The 19,016-nt window shown below is 42.4% G+C and overlaps 2 protein-coding genes across 4 annotated transcripts in view; both read right to left on the reverse strand.

Annotated features, from left to right (window-relative positions):
- Positions 1-270: 270 nt before the first annotated feature.
- LOC100136466 (follistatin) lies at positions 271-13,012 on the reverse strand. Of its 3 annotated transcripts, none has more exons than XM_014172715.2 (6): positions 12,769-13,012; positions 11,017-11,208; positions 10,568-10,786; positions 9,998-10,222; positions 5,188-5,418; positions 271-1,913 (listed from the first exon to the last, which is right to left on the reverse strand). In XM_014172715.2, the coding sequence occupies exons 1-6, from the start codon at positions 12,854-12,856 to the stop codon at positions 1,807-1,809; spliced, it is 1,062 nt and encodes a 353-aa protein (XP_014028190.1). In that variant the 5' UTR covers positions 12,857-13,012; the 3' UTR covers positions 271-1,806.
- A 2,437-nt stretch (positions 13,013-15,449) lies between these two features.
- LOC106585965 (integrin alpha-2) overlaps positions 15,450-19,016 on the reverse strand; it is a 56,201-nt gene continuing 52,634 nt past the window's right edge. The window contains exon 30 of the mRNA XM_045707071.1: positions 15,450-16,219. Coding sequence (XP_045563027.1) covers positions 16,139-16,219 — 81 coding nt within the window. The 3' untranslated portion in view covers positions 15,450-16,138. The remainder of the gene's footprint in view (positions 16,220-19,016) is intronic.

A 19,016-nucleotide genomic window follows, 5' to 3' on the forward strand; every position in this document is an offset into this window, starting at 1 on the left:
TAGTCATTCACAACATTAACAATGTCTACACTGTATTTCTGATCAATTTGATGTTATTTTAATGGACAATTTTTTTTCAACTATTCTTTCAAAAACAAGGACATTTCTAAGTGACCCCAAACGTTTGGAAAGGTTGTGTAAATATCTAATATGATGAATGATTTGGTAGAAGACGTAGTTGTTTTGGTATCATTGGCTGAAAAATATCTAATGATTGTCATCACAAAACCCTTTGATTTAGACTCCAGTGATCAGTAAATACAAAACATATGGGAACATTATATTTTATTGTTTCACTCTTTTCATATCTGTACAAATACCATCACACTTTGTATGTACATATGACATTTACATTAAAAAAAAAAATACAAAACTATATACTTCTAATTGTATTTCTCTTGTGATGTTTGAAAATTAAAAAAAAAATGCATTCTGACAACAACAACAGCGTTGCCAGTGGAAACAAAGCAAAGCGATATGTTCGATATGCTAATATAAGTACTTCTCTGTAGCCTCCTAGTCAGGTGATATCTGCAAGAGCAATATTGAACAAAACATTGGCAGCACATAAAATTTGTTCACGGCACATTTTTTTTTCTCTGACAAAATCAAGTGTTGTCCCAAAAAAAAATTTAAAAAAATAAAACATATATTTTCTAACATGTAAAATATAAAAATACTACTACTGAGTGACATCTGGGTTAGACATAACATCTCCATTGGGAAAGTAGCCTAACTTCCAGAACTCATGCTGGACTAATGTCACCATATCCTAGGTGCCAGGTGGCTTCTGCTCTTCTGCCAACTCGTATAATTGTCAATAGCTTGGCAATGAAGGAGTAAGGCAAAAGATCTGGGGACCAGGGGCTACCAGCTATAACCACGTTGCACCATACATACAAAGCACCGTTACACTGCAGAACCATTGACAGAATCCCTTTGGCCAGTTATAATGAGGTGTAAACAAGACATTTCTGTATATAAACGATTGACAGATAAGATAGATAACCCATAAATAAACACATAGTAGGTTAAACATGCATCAATGTGTGAATGATAAACATCTGTGATAATAAAGATATGTGAAAGTGAGAAAGCATTTTTTTTTTTTTTTTTTTTTTACAGCTCAGGGAAGAATGATGCCATTTACAGAAAGAAGATGGATACTTTACTTAATAAATAACACTGCTTCTCTTTGGACAAATATATTTCTTCATAATATAAAAATAATGAAAAATAAAAAGAACCATGATAAAAACGGGTGGTAACAATAACATGGTTGATAGTAAGTACAGTGTAACTGTATAAATTATAAAAACACAAACCAAATGTATAAATAAAACATCTAGAACTGAACTAAATGTATACCTTTTGTCTCTTTAAAAAATATATAAGAATACACATATGGACTGTACAGTATGAACATGCTTCCAGGCCATAGGACTGTCCCTATTGCAGACCAGGCAGGCAGATAGATGGACAGTCTATCCAACCAATAAGGAGGGGAGGAAGACTATCCACCAATGAGGAGGACAGGTGGATATGATAGACAGCCTATCCATCCAATAAGGAGGACAGGTGGATATGATAGACAGCCTATCCATCCAATAAGGAGGACAGGTAATTATGATAGACAGCCTATCCATCCAATAAGGAGGACAGGTGGATATGATAGACAGCCTATCCATCCAATAAGGAGGACAGGCGGATATGATAGACAGCCTATCCATCCAATAAGGAGGACAGGTGGATATGATAGACAGCCTATCCATCCAATAAGGAGGACAGGCGGATATGATAGACAGCCTATCCATCCAATAAGGAGGACAGGTGGATATAAATCGTGTAGTCCTGATCTTCCTGCTCCTCCTCCTCCTCCTCCTCCTCCTCTTCCTCCGGGGCTTCTGTAATGGCTAGATGGGAGAATATATGGTAGCTGTTGTATAAATAAGGACCACAACAGCAATGTAGCAGAATAATATTTACTTAACGTTCTCAAAAGCCCCATATCCCTCCATGAAGCCCCATATCCCTCCATGAAGCCCCATATCCCTCCATGAAGCCCCATATCTTTCCATGAAGCCCCATATCCCTCCATGAAGCCCCGTATAGCCTTTTGGTGATGTTATGTTTCAGGGCTGAGAGGGGACTTGGCACTGAGTCATCCATCCCATAATGATGAATCGTGGTTTACATAATCTAAGGTCTAGGAAGTCAGGGCTATGACAGCAGAGCAGGGGGTGACGCAGGGTGGGGATGGGAGTGTGCGGGGCGATCTGAGGGTTGAAAGGTCTTTTTTTGGCAGCAGAATCCTGAAAGCAGACAGTCAGACACACAACAGCTCTTGTTTATGTTGTAGTGTTTTGCTGGTTTCGTTCTCATTTTTCTTTATGTCTCCGTTTTGTCTCAGACACAGTACAGTTGCTGCCATTGGGCGGAGAGTCTATGTGTCGCAGCAGTTTGACCTATGACCTCTACCAAGCAGGTCATGAGCCAAGCCAACGAATAGCACAGCTTTGAGGTATTTTCCACTGAATATTTTTTTTTGGGGGGGGTGGGGGGAATTGGAAAATAAAAAAGCAACACAGGGAAGAGTGACAGACAGTCCCTCATCATCCAATCCAAATGGATCTGCGTGTTTGTTAGGCAACAACACATTCACCACAATTAGCACACAGAGAAGTCAATGCATATAGATAGTTGACATGTTAATTGACTACTGGCAGACAGAGAGAGAGAGACTGAGGCGAAGTAAGAGAGCTGATTCTTCAATTCCAATTCAATTCCTTTCAATTCAGGAAGCACACTGACATTCCAATTCCCATTCACTTCAATGTTTTTCAATTAAGAACATTGGGAATTAGAATTGAGTTAATTTTCTTAATTGACTGGAATTCTAATGGATTTGACCCCAACCATGGCGTCTTCTGCTTATTATCTGCAAATTGTAAAAGTGCCACTTTCCTCTGCCCCATGAGGTGATCATGACATTGGTCCCTTTTTGGAGTTGTACTCCACACATTCTTTAAGTTACATTTACATTTAGGTAGTCAGTCAGACCATATAATAGTGTAGTGGAGGAAATCCTGATTTATTCATCGTGATGAAAATTAAATGAAATCATCAGACAATCTAGTGACTTGGCATGTAACTCGTATCCTTTTCTTGAGGCTATTTTATGGCAAGTAGCCTCAGTTTAGTGAGTACATTATTTAAGGAGGAATGGCTCAAAGTACCGGTAGAAATAGGTAGTCTACATGTTAAGGTTCACCTTAAATAATCTTAGCTATAATGGCACCAACGTCGCAATCACCTTATGCATATATATGAATGTATGTAACTGTTTACATTCTGACTCTATATTAAATGTTAGCAAAGCGGTGTGTGTTTTCATTCTGACTCTATATTACATGTTAGCAGAGTGGTGTATGCCAATACAGTGCATTTTGAATTACTGATTGATTACAGCCCAAAAAATAAATAAAAAATGTAAATACATGATTAATATATAATTAGCAATGTGACCATGGAATTTACAAGCTGTAAAGATATGACCATTATGTGGCTGTCTAGAAGAAGAAGAAAAAAAATATTTATAAAAACTATAATATTGAAATAAAACTGCATCAAAATTAAAGTAACTGTCCAGTGTTTAAAGATTTCTATGAAATACGACCTATAATTAATTAATTACAATATGAGTGAAGTCATTTTACTTCCCCCAAAAAGTTTAGAAATATGTTAAAAAAGTAGATGTTCTGTGTTGGAATGTTGTGGGGCGTACCCCAACAACAGAATGGTGTGGGCGTATACTGGTCATTAAAAATATTAACGCGAGCAGACAGCTGATTGGCTAGCTCATCCTCCTCAGGAGTATGACGTCACACTCTGTGAGGAAATAGTAAGCAATTTTAAAACAGTCAGTTTGAGACAAGTTTTAGGTGGCTTTTTATTTATTTTTTAAGTGTTTTATCTCAAATTTATGCTTTGGGAAAATAAGCGTGTAGGATGAGTCAACAACATCATTTTCGTATGAGGTAACAGAATATTAACTTTTAAAAGTGAGATTTTTACTAGACAGTTACTTTAAGGCAACCTACTAGAGTACAGCAGATTACTATGGGATCTCTATGACCACTAACTCATCTAGACTTGAAATACAATTAATGTTTTAATTGCAAAAGTTAGTCTCCATAAATGCTTGTTAGTGTAATGACGTTAGCATATAATCTCAACAACTTCCAAGAAATGGTTTTCTTTTGAACTATCTTTACCTGTTGAAATATTTTGTTTATTCACTTTTTTTCTTTATTCTTTTTTATTTTTTCTTTGCTGAAAAAAAAATGCTGAAAAGTTATAGAAGCAGGCAACACAGACGAAATCATGCAAGTTCTCTCTTCTCAAGTCCTTTCAGATGTGTAAGCTGAGCTATGCAGGGGAGGTGGGTGGGTGGGCAGGGAGGTGGGTGGGTGGGTGGGTGGGCAGGGAGGTGGGTGGGTGGGTGGGTGGGCAGGGAGGTGGAGGGTGGGTGGGCAGGGAGGTGGGGGGTGGGTGGGTGGGCAGGGAGGTGGGTGGGTGGGTGGGCAGGGAGGTGGGTGGGTGGGCAGGGAGGTGGGTGGGTGGGCAGGGAGGTGGGGGTGGGTGGGCAGGGAGGTGGGGGGTGGGTGGGTGGGCAGGGAGGTGGGTGGGTGGGTGGGCAGGGAGGTGGGTGGGTGGGCAGGGAGGTGGGTGGGTGGGCAGGGAGGTGGGGGGTGGGCAGGGAGGTGGGGGGTTGCAGGGGAGGGGGCTCAAGAAGAGTCAGGGGTGACTTGGTGTCAGAGGGATTGGCGTCAGCAAGGATTGGTGTCAGAGAAGACTGGGTGTCAGGGAGGGATTGGTGTCAGGATGGGATTGGTGTCATGGAGGGATTGGTGTCATGGAGGGATTGGTGTCAGGGAGGGATTGGTGTCAGGGAGGGATTGGTGTCAGGGGAGGATTGGTGTCAGGGAGGGATTGGTGTCAGGGGAGGATTGGTGTCAGGGAGGGATTGGTGTCAGGGAGGGATTGGTGTCAGGGAGGGATTGGTGTCACGGAAGGATTGGTGTCACGGAAGGATTGGTGTCACGGAAGGATTGGTGTCAGGGTGGGGGGGGGGGATTGTTGTTGGGAAAGAACATGGAATTGTCTCGCTCGGTCGTGATTACTTACAGTTGCAAGATCCTGAATGCTTAACCTCCAGGAGTGTTCCCAGAGAGCAGGCAGTCTGCTTCATAACACACTCTGAGGGGTAGGTGGTGTTGTCGCTGGCGCAAACCGCCTCGTCCGTCCGGCTCTCCGAACACGCCTCCTCACAGAGGGAGCAGCGACCTCGGCTCATCCTGGCGTCCCACAGACACTTCTTCCCTGCGCTGCACTGGATGTCCTCGCACGACTTGGCCTCTGGAACCAGAGAGAGGAGAGGAGAAGAAAGACAGAACTTATCAGGGTGACGTATCGTTGGTGCTGCTTGGCATATAACCATGAAACCGTAAGGGTTAACGAGTCATGTCCTATGTTCAAGTATCCATGTAGTAGGGAGGGAAAAGCTTCCCAGGAAAACACCCCGGCTGTGGTGTGGGAGATGTTGCCAACTTCTAAACAGCAGCAACTACAAAGTAGTGCCAGCCTTGTATACTGAAATGGACCTCCAAAGCAAATGGAGACTCTCTGCTCTGAGAACCTCAATTTATGTTGAATGTTGGCAGAGTGGACACAAAAAGTACTGAAATGTTGGCAAAGTGAAGCAGCCTATGATGTACAGCCTACATTCAGACAATATTGTTTCAGATCACTGTATTTGTCCTATTGTACACATGGTTTAAAGTACATTTGACAGAAACATACCTAACCTCTACCTCTAGATCTCTGTGGAAAACACTTCAAACACAGAGCAATCAAAACAACCAATAATTGGGTAAAATATCAGGATTGGGCTGCCTCCGTAAAGTTAAATATCAGGATTGGGCTGCCTCCGTAAAGTTAAATATCAGGATTGGGCTGCCTCCGTAAAGTTAAATATCAGGATTGGGCTGCCTCCGTAAAGTTAAATATCAGGATTGGGCTGCCTCTGTAAAGTTAAATATCAGGATTGGGCTGCCTCCGTAAAGTTAAATATCAGGATTGGGCTGCCTCCGTAAAGTTAAATATCAGGATTGGGCTGCCTCTGTAAAGTTAAATATCAGGATTGGGCTGCCTCTGTAAAGTTAAATATCAGGATTGGGCTGCCTCTGTAAAGTTAATCTTAGAGGTTTGGACAGGTTTAAGCCATATGGTTAAGTGTCTAGGGGGTATTGTCTAGGGGGTAGTGTCTATAGGGTAGTGTCTAGGGGGTAGTGTCTAGGGGTTAGTGTCTATAGGGTAGTGTCTATAGGGTAGTGTCTAGGGGGTAGTGTCTATAGGGTAGTGTCTAGGGGGTAGTGTCTAGGGGTTAGTGTCTAGGGGGTAGTGTCTAGGGGGTATTGTCTAGGGGGTAGTGTCTAGGGGGTAGTGTCTAGGTTGTAGTGTCTAGGTTGTAGTGTCTAGGGGGTAGTGTCTATAGGGTAGTGTCTAGGGGGTAGTGTCTAGGGGATAGTGTCTAGGGGATAGTGTCTAGGGGTAGTGTCTAGGGGGTAGTGTCTAGGGGGTAGTGTCTATAGGGTAGTGTCTATAGGGTAGTGTCTAGGGGGTAGTGTCTACAGGGTAGTGTCTAGGGGGTAGTGTCTATAGGGTAGTGTCTAGGGGGTAGTGTCTATAGGGTAGTGTCTAGGGGGTAGTGTCTAGGGGGTAGTGTCTATGGGGTAGTGTCTAGGGGGTAGTGTCTATATGGTAGTGTCTATGGGGTAGTGTCTAGGGGGTAGTGTCTAGGGGGTAGTGTCTAGGGGGTAGTGTCTATAGGGTAGTGTCTATATGGTAGTGTCTATAGGGTAGTGTCTAGGGGGTAGTGTCTAGGGGGTAGTGTCTATAGGGTATAGGGTAGTGTCTAGGGGGTAGTGTCTATAGGGTAGTGTCTAGGGGGTAGTGTCTAGGGGGTAGTGTCTATAGGGTAGTGTCTAGGGGGTAGTGTCTAGGGGGTAGTGTCTATAGGGTAGTGTCTATAAGGTAGTGTCTAGGGGGTAGTGTCTATAGGGTAGTGTCTAGGGGGTAGTGTCTATAGGGTAGTGTCTATAGGGTAGTGTCTAGGGGGTAGTGTCTAGGGAGTAGTGTCTAGGGGGTAGTGTCTATAGGGTAGTGTCTATAGGGTAGTGTCTAGGGGTAGTGTCTAGGAGGTAGTGTCTAGGGGTAGTGTCTAGGGGGTAGTGTCTAGGGGGTAGTGTCTATAGGGTAGTGTCTAGGGGTAGTGTCTATAGGGTAGTGTCTATAGGGTAGTGTCTATAGGGTAGTGTCTAGGGGGTAGTGTCTATAGGGTAGTGTCTATAGGGTAGTGTCTAGGGGGTAGTGTCTATATGGTAGTGTCTATAGGGTAGTGTCTAGGGGGTAGTGTCTAGGGGTAGTGTCTAGGGGGTAGTGTCTAGGGGGTAGTATCTAGGGGTAGTGTCTACAGGGGAGTGTCTATAGGGTAGTGTCTAGGGTAGTGTCTAGGGGGTAGTGTCTAGGGGTAGTGTCTAGGGGGTAGTGTCTATAGGGTAGTGTCTAGGGGTAGTGTCTAGGGGTTAGTGTCTAGGGGTAGTGTCTAGGGGGTATTGTCTAGGGGGTAGTGTCTAGGGGGTAGTGTCTAGGTTGTAGTGTCTAGGTTGTAGTGTCTAGGGGGTAGTGTCTATAGGGTAGTGTCTATATGGTAGTGTCTATAGGGTTGTGTCTAGGGGGTAGTGTCTAGGGGGTAGTGTCTAGGGGGTAGTGTCTATAGGGTATAGGGTAGTGTCTAGGGGGTAGTGTCTATAGGGTAGTGTCTAGGGGGTAGTGTCTAGGGGGTAGTGTCTATAGGGTAGTGTCTAGGGGGTAGTGTCTAGGGGGTAGTGTCTATAGGGTAGTGTCTATAAGGTAGTGTCTAGGGGGTAGTGTCTATAGGGTAGTGTCTAGGGGGTAGTGTCTATAGGGTAGTGTCTATAGGGTAGTGTCTACAGGGTAGTGTCTAGGGGGTAGTGTCTATAGGGTAGTGTCTAGGGGGTAGTGTCTATAGGGTAGTGTCTAGGGGTAGTGTCTAGGGGTAGTGTCTATGGGGTAGTGTCTAGGGGGTAGTGTCTATATGGTAGTGTCTATGGGGTAGTGTCTAGGGGGTAGTGTCTAGGGGGTAGTGTCTAGGGGGTAGTGTCTATAGGGTAGTGTCTATATGGTAGTGTCTATAGGGTTGTGTCTAGGGGGTAGTGTCTAGGGGGTAGTGTCTAGGGGGTAGTGTCTATAGGGTATAGGGTAGTGTCTAGGGGGTAGTGTCTATAGGGTAGTGTCTAGGGGGTAGTGTCTAGGGGGTAGTGTCTATAGGGTAGTGTCTAGGGGTAGTGTCTAGGGGTAGTGTCTATAGGGTAGTGTCTATAAGGTAGTGTCTAGGGGGTAGTGTCTATAGGGTAGTGTCTAGGGGGTAGTGTCTAGGGGGTAGTGTCTACAGGGTAGTGTCTATAGGGTAGTGTCTATAGGGTAGTGTCTAGGGGGAAGTGTCCATAGGGTATAGGGTAGTGTCTAGGGGGTAGTGTCTATAGGATAGGGTCTATAGGGTAGGGTCTAGACCAGGGTTGGGCAACTCCTTTACACAGCTGATTAGTCAAATTGCTTTCTAAACGGAAGATCATGATTAGGTGATTATTGGAGTCAGGTGTGTTAGCTGGGAAACCAATCAGACCCTCGAGGAATGGAATCGCCCACCCCTGGTCTAGGGGGTAGTGTCTAGGGGTAGGGGCTAGAGGGTTGTTTTTGCACAGACCTACTATGCTGTCTCCTATGTATAAGTCTACTGACCGATGTTCGCAGGAGACAATACTGACTGATGTTCCCAATACTGACCGATGTTCCCAATACTGACCGATGTTCCCAGGAGACAATACTGACCGATGTTCCCAGGATACAATACTGACTGATGTTCCCAATACTGACCGATGTTCCCAATACTGACCGATGTTCCCAGGAGACAATACTGACCGATGTTCCCAATACTGACCAATGTTCCCAATACTGACCAATGTTCCCAGGAGACAATACTGACCGATGTTCCCAGGAGACAATACTGACCGATGTTCCCAGGATACAATACTGACCGATGTTCCCAGGAGACAATACTGACTGATGTTCCCAGGATACAATACTGACCGATGTTCCCAGGATACAATACTGACTGATGTTCCCAGGATACAATACTGACCGATGTTCCCAGGAGACAATACTGACCGATGTTCCCAGGAGACAATACTGACCGATGTTCCCAGGAGACAATACTGACCGATGTTCCCAGGAGACAATACTGACCGATGTTCCCAGGATACAATGCTGACCGATGTTCCCAGGATACAATACTGACCGATGTTCCCAGGATACAATACTGACCGATGTTCCCAGGAGACAATACTGACCGATGTTCCCAGGAGACAATACTGACCGATGTTCCCAGGAGACAATACTGACCGATGTTCCCAGGATACAATACTGACCGATGTTCCCAGGAAACAATACTGACCGATGTTCCCAGGAGACAATACTGACCGATGTTCCCAATACTGACCGATGTTCCCAGGAGACAATACTGACCGATGTTCCCAGGAGACAATACTGACCGATGTTCCCAGGAGACAATACTGACCGATGTTCCCAGGAGACAATACTGACCGATGTTCCCAGGAGACAATACTGACCGATGTTCCCAGGAGACAATACTGACCGATGTTCCCAATACTGACCGATGTTCCCAGGAAACAATACTGACCGATGTTCCCAGGAGAGAATACTGACCGATGTTCCCAGGAGACAATACTGACCAATGTTCCCAGGAAACAATACTGACCAATGTTCCCAGGAGACAATACTTTCCGATGTTCCCAGGAGACAATACTTTCCGATGTTCCCAGGAAACAATACTTACTGATGCATTTTCCCTGATATGCTACTCCTATGGATCTGCCCAGGAGACATGTCGCCCTCCTCAGATGGCATGCACTGGCATAGATGATCCCGTCGTTGCCACACAGGAACTGATCCGGTGACCTCTGTTCAGGGCAGATCCGATTACACATCACACAATATGCGTTATTTGTCTGGTCCACGACGCACGTGGAGCTTCCTGGGCATAAAACGTCACGGCAGGTCTCTGTCAGAACAAAAAGTAGTAAAAAAAAATTATGCAATGCTTAAATATCTGCAGAGTTAGAAACTAACCATGTCTATCCTCAGATGTCTGGTAGACACCTGCTGTGAATCAACCACTACTTCCTGTAATCAAAGACAATTCAATTGACCTTTAAAGGCCACTCACTACACACTATGCAAACACAGCAATGGAGCATTTTCTACGTGTGCGTCTCCAATTTTGGAATGCGCCGTGTTTGCTTGCATATGACCCTTTATCCAACATCAGACTGAATCCAATTGATAGTTGTATATGAATAATACGGGCTATGTTCTGTTTTACGCTTCGACCTGCTGGTTTACTTACTCTTGCATTTGCCCTGGTACTGCACTTCCAGGTCCAGATGGACTTTACATTTGGACTTGAGCAACGCACACTCGTCTTTGTATGTCTTTCCATCCGACCCGCAGACAGGTCCTTTCCAAGTGACATTGGAGCAGTCTGGCGCGCAGACACAGCGTGGCTTGCTTCTTCTGTTCATCTTGCATCTCTTTCCAGGTCCACAGTCCACGTTGTCGCACGTTTCTGGAGTGAAATAGATGTCGATGTTCTTCAATTATATTAAACATATGGAGAATAGCCATTGTTTAGATGCAATTAGGTTTAACGACAAAAATTCGTCTAATTTAGTTTCACTTACATTTAAACGAAGTTAAACATTGTCTTATCGGACATGCTTTCACTCTAAAAAACAGACCATGTGAAATACTACGAAGATATATTATATGCGCCATATCATATAAACATCCATGTACCTTTGCAGGGTATGCAGTTGGGTGCTCCGCCGTTAAAGATCATCCACCGGAACAACGTGCTGTTAGGTACGTCCTCCTCGGTCCATGACGTCCCCAGCCTCCCGCTTCTACAGCATTCCTCTCGGTTCATCCCCGGTACGTAGAGTACCTGGCACCTTCCGTTCTTCCCTTGCTGTAACCAGCAGTTACCAGCTGGAAACAAAACACAAATTAGTCCAGTCTTTTTTAAAAGTCAAGGAAGCCAATGCCGCTTTACTGACTAACCTGATCCAGACACAATACGTCAGTCAGTAAGACTCTCTCCTCTCGCTCGTATTTGGTCAGTCCCCCCCCTCCAATACCATGCAACAGTTTTAACACTTTCTTATTCAGTCACCAATAGATGTTCAATACTGACAGCTGGCCAGTAGGATACAGAATTGAAGAAAATACTGACCTTTAATAACTGAGATTTTATATTGATTTAAAATAGTGTTGAGTTCTCCATGTTCACAGAGCAAACAGTTGAACAATCTAGTTCTATTGCCTATCACATAATGGCACAAGTTATAACAGTCATCGAATTTATTCCTCTTGGCCACGTCCAGAACATAACTGTATTCTTGACATTCCTTCCTCTTGGCCACGTCCAGAACATAACTGTATTCTTGACATTCTTGACATTTCTTCCTCTTGGCCACGTCCAGAACATAACTGTATTCTTGACATTCTTGATTGATTAACACTCGAACAGTAAAAACATGATCTTTACGAATACAGTAGTTGTATAAACTTTGTTCCAAATGTCTATGCGTCTCACACCACCGGTGAGACGCATCGGTCAAAGCGGTATTTAACGAATAGCTACCGAAAACAAGACTTTGCCGAAAGACACATAAGGGCACTAATAGGTTAGTAGTGATTTTGAAAATTTATTTTAGTATTTTTTTTTTTTAAGGGTGCACTTAAACCGCAGGTTATTGTTGACATTTATTTCGTTGGCAGAAAAGAGACCATTTCTGTTCTATGTTGTCAACTTTATGTATCATTATCAGCACCAACTTGTGTTTGTTTCTTATCAATGTAACGATGCTAAAAAGAAAAAGAGAGTACCGATCTCCATACGGCAAACATATCGTAAATCCTGCCCTTGTAGATATACAAGTAAACGTTTAGCAATATGTTTAGATAAATGACATTGTTACACGTCAAATAATATGCGGTCACAAATTTCAAACCACTAAATCTCTTGACTTGTACTCCAACTCGATCTCAGTTTGAGGTAAATGTATTATACAAGGCGCACTGCTATGACAATCAGTTATACTGTTACATTTTTTTCAAAGTATTTTATAAATGACTACTACTATGTTCGTTTTACGGAATGTTTTATACTGAGAGCTTCCACAAAGCATCAAACCTGCGGCATGAAATGAATCAGAAACAACAACAACACAATCATTCCATGTGGCTCGATTGTGTGAGTTACAAAATTATAACAATCAAATCACGTTCAAACTTTCTGGCACCTGTTTGGTTGACAGTCATTTTCTACGCGATCTGTCTAATAGTAGGCAACTTCAAACCAAATGGAAAGAATGTTGAAATGTACCTTTGAAAAGTGTGGAATTCTTGTCAATGTTCCAATTTACACCAAGACGCAGAACAACTAGGCTACACTGGTAAATCACGTTTTTTATTGTTTTTTTTTTTAATATAAAAAAAAACATGTTTTTTTTTTTTATCGAAAGATTTGGAAAATAAATAACATACCTTGTACTTTTTGATCTTCCATGAAATGACAGAGCCATATCAATAGTAGAAGCATCCCGGGCTGGAGAGTCTGTAGCATCCTGAGCATGGTACTGGAGACGAAGTGAACAAGTGAACAAGGTATCGGGTATTGACACTAGCAGCTAAGCGAACGGAGTAAATCTGTTTTAAAGGTGGCAGTGAGTGCTGAATGACTGTCAGTCTGAGAATGCAGCGACTCTTTTTAAACCTAGAAGGGGTCTCGGGTCGTCTATCTGTGGTGGGCGGTCTTCTGGTCTGTAGGGGGGGGGTGGAAAAGGGATTTTTTTTTTACATTACGCGTAAAACTTCTTTCAATTCTAAATCAGGTGATTTAGACTCAACTTTCTCTGTCAGCAGTTTGGTACAAGAACACACGATAGCAGATTATTAGTACACTTGCTTAATTGCTGTGGTGTAAATTTAACAATGAATAGCAGAGGACCAATTGGACGTGGATACATTGAGGTCGCAAATAAATTCATTTTCACGAAATACCAAAATCTTAAAGAATCTATCGTGTTTATTAATGTACTTTAACTGTTTATTTCAATGTGACCTCTTAATCATTTAAATAGGCTACATTTAATTCATTTATATTTTTGGGTGAGGATTTATTGATAGTTTATAGGTGTGATATAGCGATTATAAATGATATTGCTCCTTATATGAGCGGTTATGGCTATAGACTAAATACAAGTATTGGCCTATTAGGCAGCTATAAATTATTTATAATAGCGTACTAAAACTCTCTTTACTAACACTAGGTGTAATTATAATAGTAATAACACAAGCAGTAGCCTAATTGTAAAATATTGCTTGGCTAATATCAATATATCTGTATATCCATATTTCATTCACATGTAACAGACAAGTCTATCAAGTGTGCGCACCGCCAATTCCCCAAACTTCAAATGACTTGGTGATAACAGAGTTTTTTTTTTTTAAATTCCCCCCATCAGCTGCGGATGGAAGGTGTTAATCTTTTAATAAGAGTCCTCTATTGGAATGAATGACCTCTCTCGGTGCAGCATGACAATAATAGATTGCAGTGTACAGGGAGGGACGCTAAAATTAGAGGAAGCAGTTGTTTGGGTTTCTCTGTCAGGTCAAGCTGATAAATATAACTAACCCTGTTTCCGAAGAGGCTTCAGAGTGAAGGAGAGTATTACATTTCATTGAATGAAATAGTCTCTTGGCTAGACTAGACCGTCGACTCTCCTCCTCCACCCCCTCCAATGGAACACAGAACGGTCTTTACAGAGGTCCGCGGGCGACCTCTTCTGCAGACCGTCGGCGATACAACTGTCTGGGCAAGACAATTGCAATGAGGGAAGTTTGCGGTTTGGCATTTGTCCTCTCAAGTTATACTCACATTTACAAGATAATAGAACATGAATTGTGTAATTACTCGATGTTCTAGGCCTAAGTATTTTCCCCCCGAAAAACACCGATACACGTTTAATTATTGGAATACTTGACACTGATATTTACCCATCGAAATTACATTCATGCGGAGGATTTGGATTGAGGGTCATTTGAGGTATCCAATTAAATATATTAAGTTTGAACTGATAATTGACTTTCGGATATTCTAGAAGGCTACTGAAACACAATTGAGTTTGTCCTACTTGATGGCGAGCGAAACATAACGATGTTATAATCATGGAAATCGGTTTAAAGTGTGATTTTGACAACACAACAACTCCTAGAACTTCTAACAATTTATTTCGGTTCACTGAGCTTTTTTTTTTCTCTCTCTCTCTATCTCACACACACACACACACACACACACACACACACACACACACACACACACACACACACACACACACACACACACACACACACGTCTTTCCCAATGCGTCCATCCATCACTACTTGGGCAGCCATCTAAGAGAGCAAACGCTTTGCTATGTTTTCCCTAATATGATGTTGAAATCTGGTAGTCGGGCATCTATGTCCTTATTTAGTCTCAGCCTAGTTATCAGCAGAGCAATTCCAGAAATGGTGCTTCTAGCCTATGTTTGGATGCATTTTTGATGAAATGGAAATCACTAATTTAATTAAAAAATATATATAAACTCCATCACTATGCAATTACTATGGTATAAGAGTAACCTACAGCAGCCAATGTCACAGGAAGGTCAAACAGATCATCAAGGACAACAACCACCTGAGCCACTGCCTGTTCACACCGCTATCATCCAGAAGGTGAGGTCAGTACAGGTACATCAAAGCTGGGACCCGAGAGACTGAAAAACAGCTTCTATCTCAAGGCCATCAGACTGTTAAATAGCCATCACTAGCACAGAAAGGCCAATGAAATCATTACTAGTCACTAGTCACTTTAATAATGTTTACATATCTTGCATTACTCATCTCATATGTATATATATATATATATACTGTATTCTATACTATCTACTGTATCTTAGTCTATGTCGCTCTGACATTGATCTTCCATATATGTATATATTCTTAATTCCCTTCCTTTACTTACATTTGTGTGAAATTATGTTGTGAATTTGTTAGATATTACTTGTTAGATATTACTTGTTAGATATTGCTGCGCTGTCGGGAACTAGAAGCACAAGCATTTCGCTACACCCACAATAACATCTGCTAAACACGTGTATGTGACCAATAACATTTGATTTTGATTTGAACTTTATTTAAAATGTTAGGTAATTAAATACAGAAGTTGGTAAAAATGTTAGGTAATTAAATACAGGAGTTGGTAAAATGTTAGGTAATTAAATACAGAAGTTGGTAAAATGACATCTCACAACTTGGCGAATAAAAAACGCACACACCGCCAACATGATGTTCCTTTGAACTGTACTCATTATGGCGATATCTCTTATCTCTTACTTGTATTTCGGTATTTAAGAAATAAACGTAAAAATGCTAACATCTTTCTTACTTTTGAAAAAAAATAAAAAATCGTACAAATTTAAACTTTTTCCCCCTGATGAATAACTTACGACTACATCTATTCTGAAATAGTTCATCGTCCCCAGAAAAGGTATCCATAGTGTAATTATATTTCACAGGTTGAACTAGTTTATAGTAAAATAACTCTCATTGCATTTAGTCCAATTCAGTGCATTATAACTATGTAAACTGCTGCTGTACAATCCCATAGAGGACATTACAAACACAAATACATCAAAACCTTTTCTGAACTGCTTATCAGTCCAGGACTATCGGCTTTAATCTTTGTCTGCTAAACCGGTTAGGCACATCCACCTCTCATGTGTCTCACTGCGAGGAACAATATGAGCAATGTCCTTATTTGATGTGTGTGTCCTTTGTCCTCTCTGTCTGTCTGTCTGTCTGTTTGTTCATCTCATGGCCCGTTCTCCTGAGGTTCCTCACTGTACTCTGTCCTCTCACGTAGCTGCTGGTACTTCCTCTTGAAGAAGCCAAACTGGAGACAAAGACAAATGAATAAAAAATAAATAAAAATTCGTCAGAAAATGTTAAAGTACACGATCTCATTAACTAAAGAAAAAAAAAACATATAAACCAAAAAAGGAAATTACAGATTTTCTTTAAAATTCTGATTGTGGCAGATCACACAGTGATCAATATCCTCAGTCCTAAGATATCCTCTTTTGATCAATATCTCTATTACATCCTATGAAAAAGACATCCTATACACATCACCTATTCTGTACATCAGTACCAGAGTAGACAAGCTTATCTAGGATCAGGTCCCCCTCCCCCTCCGTCCATATAGTCATATTCATTATGATCTAGGATCAGGTCCCCTCCGTCCATATAGTCATATTCATTATGATCTAGGATCAGGTCCCCCTCCCCCTCCGTCCATATAGTCATATTCATTATGATCTAGGATCAGGTCCCCTCCGTCCATATAGTCATATTCATTATGATCTAGGATCAGGTCCCCTCCGTCCATATAGTCATATTCATTATGATCTAGGATCAGGTCCCCCTCCCCCTCCGTCCATATAGTCATATTCATTATGATCTAGGATCAGGTCCCCCTCCCCTCCGTCCATATAGTCATGTTCATTATGATCTAGGATCAGGTCCCCCTCCCCTCCATCCATATAGTCATATTCATTATGATCTAGGATCAGGTCCCCCTCCCCTCCGTCCATATAGTCATATTCATTATGATCTAGGATCAGGTCCCCCTCCCCCCGTCCATATAGTCATATTCATTATGATCTAGGATCAGGTCCCCCCCGTCCATATAGTCATATTCATTATGATCTAGGATCAGGTCCCCCCGTCCATATAGTCATATTCATTATGATCTAGGATCAGGTCCCCCCCTGTCCATATAGTCATATTCATTATGATCTAGGATCAGGTCCCCCCCGTCCATATAGTCATATTCATTATGATCTAGGATCAGGTCCCCCCCGTCCATATAGTCATATTCATTATGATCTAGGATCAGGTCCCCCCCCTGTCCATATAGTCATATTCATTATGATCTAGGATCAGGTCTCCCCCGTCCATATAGTCATATTCATTATGATCTAGGATCAGGTCCCCCCGTCCCCCATCCATATAGTCATATTCATTATGATCTAGGATCAGGTCCCCCCCCCTCCGTCCATATAGTCATATTCATTATGATCTAGGATCAGGTCCCCCCCGCTGTCGATATAGTCATATTCATTATGATCTAGGATCAGGTCCCCCCCTGTCCATATAGTCATATTCATTATGATCTAGGATCAGGTCCCCTCCGTCCATATAGTCATATTCATTATGATCTAGGATCAGGTCCCCCTCCCCCTCCGTCCATATAGTCATATTCATTATGATCTAGGATCAGGTCCCCCTCCCCTCCGTCCATATAGTCATATTCATTATGATCTAGGATCAGGTCCCCCTCCCCTCCGTCCATATAGTCATATTCATTATGATCTAGGATCAGGTCCCCCTCCCCTCCGTCCATATAGTCATATTCATTATGATCTAGGATCAGGTCCCCCCCCGTCCATATAGTCATATTCATTATGATCTAGGATCAGGTCCCCCCTCCCCTCCGTCCATATAGTCATATTCATTATGATCTAGGATCAGGTCCCCCCCCGTCCATATAGTCATATTCATTATGATCTAGGATCAGGTCCCCTCCCCTCCGTCCATATAGTCATATTCATTATGATCTAGGATCAGGTCCCCCCCCTCCGTCCATATAGTCATATTCATTATGATCTAGGATCAGGTCCCCCTCGTCCATATAGTCATATTCATTATGATCTAGGATCAGGTCCCCCCCGTCCATATAGTCATATTCATTATGATCTAGGATCAGGTCCCCCCCGTCCATATAGTCATATTCATTATAATCTAGGATCAGGTCCCCTCCCCTCCGTCCATATAGTCATATTCATTATGATCTAGGATCAGGTCCCTCCCCCTCCGTCCATATAGTCATATTCATTATGATCTAGGATCAGGTCCCCCCCGTCCATATAGTCATATTCATTATGATCTAGGATCAGGTCCCCCCCTGTCCATATAGTCATATTCATTATAATCTAGGATCAGGTCCCCCCATCCATATAGTCATATTCATTATGATCTAGGATCAGGTCCCCCCCATCCATATAGTCATATTCATTATGATCTAGGATCAGGTCCCCCCCCTGTCCATATAGTCATATTCATTATGATCTAGGATCAGGTCTCCCCCCGTCCATATAGTCATATTCATTATGATCTAGGATCAGGTCCCCTCCGTCCATATAGTCATATTCATTATGATCTAGGATCAGGTCCCCCCGTCCCCCCATCCATATAGTCATATTCATTATGATCTAGGATCAGGTCCCCCCCCCTCCGTCCATATAGTCATATTCATTATGATCTAGGATCAGGTCCCCCCCTGTCCATATAGTCAAATTCATTATGATCTAGGATCAGGTCCCCTCCTGTCCATATAGTCATATTCATTATGATCTAGGATCAGGTCCCCTCCGTCCATATAGTCATATTCATTATGATCTAGGATCAGGTCCCCCTCCCCCTCCGTCCATATAGTCATATTCATTATGATCTAGGATCAGGTCCCCCTCCCCTCCGTCCATATAGTCATATTCATTATGATCTAGGATCAGGTCCCCCCCGTCCATATAGTCATATTCATTATGATCTAGGATCAGGTCCCCCCCTGTCCATATAGTCATATTCATTATGATCTAGGATCAGGTCCCCCCCGTCCATATAGTCATATT

The sequence above is a fragment of the Salmo salar genome, chromosome ssa24, assembly GCF_905237065.1.
Source record: "Salmo salar chromosome ssa24, Ssal_v3.1, whole genome shotgun sequence".
NCBI classification, from domain to species: Eukaryota; Metazoa; Chordata; class Actinopteri; order Salmoniformes; family Salmonidae; genus Salmo; species Salmo salar.